General features: G+C 56.2%; 1 protein-coding gene across 1 annotated transcript; it reads right to left on the bottom strand.

Moving 5' to 3' along the window:
• Window positions 1-1,170: 1,170 nt before the first annotated feature.
• SIX2 (SIX homeobox 2) lies at window positions 1,171-6,005 on the bottom strand. Its single transcript, XM_063390811.1, has 2 exons — window positions 5,108-6,005; window positions 1,171-2,595 (listed from the first exon to the last, which is right to left on the bottom strand). The coding sequence occupies exons 1-2, from the start codon at window positions 5,665-5,667 to the stop codon at window positions 2,292-2,294; spliced, it is 864 nt and encodes a 287-aa protein (XP_063246881.1). The 5' UTR covers window positions 5,668-6,005; the 3' UTR covers window positions 1,171-2,291.
• Window positions 6,006-6,625: the final 620 nt, after the last annotated feature.

Raw genomic sequence — 6,625 nt, forward strand, 5'->3', positions numbered from 1 at the left:
CCAATTAATTAATTCTTTGCCATATTGCACCACTGAGCGTGTTTTTTTACAGGGAGCACAGATCTTCTGCACCTCTAGGAAGCAATGGTTCCTCTACTTGCAAGATGTTTGTTTTCAAAGAACTAAAATTCATAGCTAAAATTATTAGATGCTTCTCAACGGAAGTAACAGGCTCTTCTGTTTAGACCCTGATGCACATAGGGCCACACTGGGATGCTCCCACAGCACAGGCATCAGCCACATCATCTCTGCTGCTGAAAAAATCACCCCAAAGGGCAGAAGCGGGGGAAGCATAAAGCCGAATACATCACATTGTCTCCGATAAAATATTGTCTCCCCCCCCCCCCCCCTTATGGTGCACCCCAGCATAACGAGAAAACTGGATTTATAACCGCGACTAAGGGAGAGCTTTTTCTCCGGAGACCGAACCTCCTCATTGCCGACATCCGCACATTCCCTTCTACGGATTTTAACGGGACCTCAGAGAAATGTGCTTTTAGCGGACACCCGCAAAGGCACAGAGGCGCTAATCCGGACCCAGATTACATCAAATTAGGACACTGCCCGCACAATTCTCTCACTGATTGAAATTTCAGCCAGCATGTGAAACCTGGACACGGTCTTTGCTGATCTACACGTATTTCTATCCCGCTTGAAGCCATATAGTTTTCTCGGGTTATTTTTCACAAGAAAATAACTGTAGAGAAGATTTTAAAAGACCAGAAATGAAGGTATAAAGCTGTTCGCAAGTTCTGAGAACAGTTTAAACACATAACACATTCGGCTTCTAGCAAAGATGGACATAGAGGGAGCAAGCTGCAAGAGTTCAGAGCTCTTTTAATGGGGCAAACTGGCAAGCAACCTGCCTGTCTCTTTTGCCACCCGGTGCTTACAGGAAAGGAAATTTAAAAGAAAGAAAGAAAAAGGAGAGGAATAGAGAAATCCCTTTCCCAACATCCCGAAGGCGCCAGAAAGACGTTTGCAGCCCAGCCGTGCTGGACCCCGGAGCAGGGTCTGGCCACGCTCGTTTTGCCCTCCCGCCCTCGGGGCGAGGTGTGGGGGGAGAGGGAGCAGCTTTTTGCCGAGGCAGGCTGACAGCGGGGCAGAAAAGCCCGCAGCCTGCGCGGCCGTGGCCTCTGGGAGCAGGTGGGCTACTCTCCGCTTCCTTGGGGGGCCGCGCCGTCCGTCCTTCCCCGTGCCCTTGGCTCTCCGCTCCCGCAGGGCGATTTCAGCCGCTCCCGGCGCTCAGCCCTGCCCCGGACCGGGCCAGACGGGGCAGGGTGGCGGGGCTCTCACATCGCCTTCCCCGGCGTCCCCACCAGGACGCCCGCCCTGCTCCGCTCAGGACTGAGCCCGAAAACACTCGCGGGCGAGTGAAGCAACAATACGTAGTTAGATTTCTAAATTTTATTATAAAATAAAAGCAGAAATATTTTCCAAAGAATGTATTCACATAATATAAACAATAAACAAAACTAAAGTGAGTGACTTGCGGTTGATACTGTCATTTAGGTCTAAACTTGAGCAGCAATTCCTGTTTTCTTTTTAAAGCCCGCTCCAGCCCCTGTTGCACACCGAGGGGAAAATCTACGTCTGCTTTCCTTCGGGCGGGAGCCGGGCCATCACTTCCTTTCCCACCCAGCAAATGGCGAAAGCACCACATGGACAAGGCCAAAGAAGCTGTCTCTCTGCATAGCATCAGCTACAAGAAGGTTACAGAGTCTGCCTAGAGCGCGTGTTGCTGCTATATCTTGACTACAACTTTTGTATTCTTAGTTGAAATTGTACATCGTACACCTGCCACGGATACATAACTACAATAGAATAACGGGAGCGATGTGTAACTTTCAAACAGGCATGGCAAGAGCAGCCTTGCGTTCCCCTTTCTTCCCCACCCCCCCAAAAAAATAAAAATATTACGGTGTGCCTCTTCCCACACAGACCGGCCCGATCGAGTGACACCACTGAGAGATTTGTGAAGTTAAGGCTGGAATGAGCTGCTACACCGATCAGCCTTACAGCCTGCTGTGAAAATCACGGCTCCTGACCAACAGTCCTTACACGCCTGAAAACGCCTGTAAGCAACCCTTAAGGCTTTTCACAACATCAGCTACCCACAGCGGAGTCCACTACCTCGCGAACCTGCAGCCAGCCTGCTGCCAAAGGGCACAACACATCCACTAAGGTGTTTGTCATTGCTTTCAGAGTCCCTGGTAAGATTAAGGGGGGGAAAAAAAGGAAAAAATTCAGTAAAGGAGGGCTGGCGCGAAGGAGGGAGCGTGTACACTGTTTTAAGAGCCCAGATCGACCAAGTTAGATGACATGGGGTTGAGAATGGAGTCCTGCAAGCTGTGGTGGTGCATGGGGTCGGCGCTGGGCACGGGGATTGCGCTGGGGCCCTGGGGGTGGCCCAGGCCGTGCAGGGGCTGCAGCCCGGGGTTGGAGCTGAGCAGCAGCGCGGGGCTGGAGGAGGTGTGATCCGGGGTCCCTGACGGCGTCTTCTCGTCCTCTGAGCTCCCCAAAACTGTCTTATTCCCATTCATTGACGCCGAGAGCGGGTTGTGGCTGTTGGAGTTGGAATTCTCGTTGTTTTCCCTATAGGAAACACAAAAGAGGGAGGGAAATCACCATGCGGCCGTCGCCCCGGGGTGCGCACCGCGGGAGCGGGGGCGGCGGGGGGCTGGCTCCGGGGAGCAGCGAGCGGAGGGAAGTGCAAAAACAGTAGGTTTAAAAGCTCTGCCAACCTCCAAGGCCTCTTCTCTGGCACTTAGGGATAAGGTCCGCGGAGCTTGTAAATAGTCTCCACTAGCCCAGTGGAAAGAGTCACTTTGCCAAACCGTAATTTTCTGCCTCTGAAGGGTTTGCACAGCGTGAGGAGGGGCGCGGAAGGGAAGGCAGGAAGACATTATAATAAAAGAAAAAAAAGAAAAAACCCACCAAACCAAACAAAAAACAACCCCACGACTTTTTAGCTTTAAAACTGCTCTTGGAGCCGAAGAGGTGTTCAGCCATGATTTCTCCTGAGAAGGCCAAAGCCCGGCGAGCCGCAGGCAGGACGGCTCCGTGAAACAGAACAGCCTCCCGGGCTCAGGAGGGAAAGTCTTCTGCTTAAGTAACCGGACATGTGTTTTTTTCCCCCCTCGCCCTGAGCTTCAAGCTGAAAACATAGCCCAATATGGACGATAAAGAAAGAGAACAGAGTTAACCCGCTGCTTTCCCCGACCCTCTTGGGAAACGCTCCGCACGCGGCCGCTGCTCCTCCGTCTCCTCCCGGGGCGGCGGGGGCGCAGCCGGGATTGCCCCAGCGCGGCTCCGCGGCGCGGGCAGGCGGCAGCACCGGTGAGCCTGCCGACAAAGGCTCACAAGGGCAGGACATAGTTTCGAAATTCATCACCGGGTAAATACCAAGAAATCGCTGGAGGCGGGCCAAGCCCTTACAGATATATCTATATATTTATATATCTATAGATGGGGGAGTTTTATCGGAAATGTGAGTGGCAAGAAAGGGTCGGGGTTGCCGTCCAGGCTTACGCGGCCTCCACAGCCCTCGTAGAAATACTTTAGACATCGTTCTCCCTAAAATACTGAAGGCAGTGCAAGCCTACCTAAAAGCTTCTGCGGAAGTTTTGTAACACTCTATCTGGCAGAGGGGCCCTATCCTGCAGGATTTGGTCGAGAGAAGTCAAGCACTGACGGGTTTTCCTCACTAAGAGCGGCAGGATGTGGCTGCAGACATTTAGTACCAAAAAAATAAAAACAGACAAGAAAGCTCTGTTTGAACGGGTTTCCTTGAGTGGATGGCAATCCCATGAATGGTCTGTTTTCCAATGCCTGGACTGTAATATTAGGTTGAGTGTATTTTTCAATGTCAAAAAATATTATTTGTCCCTGGAGACCTTTAAAATTTGATTCCCCGGGGGAAAAAAAAGGCAATGGAATAAGTGTAACCTTCATTTCCTTTGGATATTTGAAGGTGAGTCCCTGCTATCAGCAATAAAAAGGATCTCTAACATCTCGTAAAACCAACACTCGTGAGGATCTGAAGGAAAATAAAGGCCCTAGCACGGTTTCAGGAAATGAATAGAGCAAATCTGAGCCCAAATTTGCCGGCCTGCACAGCAGCGCGGCCGCGGTGCTGCCCGTTTCCGAAACACGGCTGGAGAAACCAAAGATAGAAAGAATCCTCCTCGGAGGCAAGGATTTACAGGACTCTGATCCCCTAATTAACCGCGCAGATCATAGGATCATACGATTGCCTGTAAGGACCGGGCAATTCAGTGAGCTAGTGAACGCAGTAAGAGGACCCTTTTTGCTTCTTCGAATCATCCTCCTAAGGCACAGGGACTGCTGAGGGAAAAGTCATCCCTAATAGCCAGGGATGTAGGCATTAACCTCTTCCCGGCGATTAATGGTCCTTTCACTCGACTTAGCGTGAAAAACACATGCAGAACCATACTCGGCCTAAGAACATACACCTATTGACGTGCGCTCCCGAGCACCTTGCCGGGCAGCGAGTGAGAACTGCAATATCACGAGCGAGGCAAGAAGTTGCTCCACTCAGTTCCTGTCCAGGTCTCCCGCCGCACGCCGGGAGCCGAGGACAGAGGACATATTTGCTACCAACCTCCAGACCCACGCGTTGCCGGCTGCCCCCCGGCTACCCCTTTCTGCCCGGGGTAACCCTCAAGGACGCGCTCGGAGCTGTGGGGGGAGCCGAGCCCTTGTCCTTGGGCCCCGCCGCCGCCCGCCTCTCCCGGCGGGCCGCGGAACCCACGGGCACCTCCGGCCGCGGCTCCGGGCCGGGCTTCGGGCCGGGCTGCTGCGGGGAGGAGGCGGCAACGCTGCTTAACCTGGGGTCGCCGCAGGCCGTGTGGGGCTGTGCGGAGAGTGAGGTGTCGGCGGGGAAAGGGTCTCTGCCCCTCTCCCGGGGCTACTTTTGGCAGACAGACGCCTTCACCGAGCGCCCAGCTCGCTCGCCTCCGGTGTCTCCCGAGGCGGAGAGCTCGTTCCCTCCCTGCGGGCCTTCCGCAGCCGGGGCCGGGCAGATAGAGAGGCTCGGGGTGAGCACCGGGGTCGGGGAGTCGTGGGGAGCCGTGGGGAGCCGTACCTTTCCTTGGCCTCGGCGGCGCGGTCCCGCTGCCGGCGGTTCTTGAACCAGTTGCTGACCTGGGTGGTGGTGAGGCCGGTGGCCTCGGCCAGCTCCCGCTTCTCTCGGGGGGACGGGTAGGGGTTGTGGGCGTACCACTCCCGCAGGACGCTGCGGCTCTTCTCCTTGAAGCAGTAGCTGGTCTCCTCGCCGTCCCAGATGGAGCGGGGCAGCGGGAACTTGCGGCGCACCCGGTACTTGCCCACCGCCCCTAGGGGTCGCCCCCGCAGCTTCTCCGCCTCGATGTAGTGCGCCTTCAGCCAGAGCTGCTGCAGCTTGGGGTGGTTGTGCGCCGAGAACTGGTGGCTCTCCAGGATCTTGTAGAGCTCGCGGAAGTTGCCCCGGTGGAAGGCCACCACCGCCTTGGCCTTCAGAACGCTCTCGTTCTTGTGGAGGTGCTCGCAGGCAGGGAGGGACCAGAGGAACCGCCCCAGCCGCTCGATGTTGCCGCCTTGCTGGAGCACCTCGCAGACGCAGGCCACTTGCTCTTGGGTGAAGCCAAAAGTCGGGAGCATCGACATGGTGAGCCCTGCCGCGCCCGGAGCCCTACGGCCGCATAGAGGGGAGCGGCGCGGGGCGGCGGGCAGCGCCCGGCATGCGGGGCCGGCCCCGGGGCGGCGGCGCCCGGCGGGGCCCGCTTGGGCGTCACGGCCGGGCGCGGGAGGCCACGGCCATCGGCGGCGCCCGGCCCCGGGGCGGTAGCGGGAGCCGGGCAAAAAATGCGAAGAAGGACGAAAAAAGTCTCGAGAGCCCGAGCGCGGGCGGCTTTTCCCCCCGGCCGCCGCCTCGTTTTTGTAAGTCCAAGTTGCGAGAGTAACTTCGTGCCTCTTTTGTCTCCTATCTGCAGCGCTCGCAGCGGCCGCGGCTCTCACACCCCCACCCCCCTCGGCCGCCGGTTTGGGATCTCCCTGCTTCCCCCCCACCCCCCACCGCCAGATCCCACATAATATAGTGGTAAAGCCCTGCTCACTCCTCGCTCCTCTCCCTCTCGGAGTTCCCCCCCTTTCTTTCTCTCTCTCTCTCTTTTTTTTTTTTTTTTTTTTTTTTTTTTTTTTTTTTTTTTTTAATAATATTATTCTAAGCTGGCATGAAAAGTGATTATCCGCGCTGTGATTGGTCCGGTTATCTGACCCGGGGACTGCCAGGAGAAGACAATAGTTTTAGTCAAATTATTTGCCATGGTGACGCTGTCAATCAGGGGTAACCCGATCTGTTTTGAGGTGGCTCCCCGGCTGGGTTGACAGATTGCTCAGATCCACTCAGAGGCGGCCCTGCGAGCTGAGATATTAGCTAGCGAGGGAGAAATTTCCGTCGTGATTGACGCTGCAGGCGCCCGTCGGGGGAGAGGGGGAGCGCGGAGCCCGGGCCCGGCTCCTCGCCGCAGGGCACTGCGGCTCGGCGGGACGGAGCCGCCGTCCCGGCCGGGCCCCGCCGCCCTGTCTGGATCCCGCAGCCCATCCCGGCCCTGCCGCTCCGGAC

This window comes from Prinia subflava, chromosome 2 (assembly GCF_021018805.1).
Source record: "Prinia subflava isolate CZ2003 ecotype Zambia chromosome 2, Cam_Psub_1.2, whole genome shotgun sequence".
NCBI classification, from domain to species: domain Eukaryota; kingdom Metazoa; phylum Chordata; class Aves; order Passeriformes; family Cisticolidae; genus Prinia; species Prinia subflava.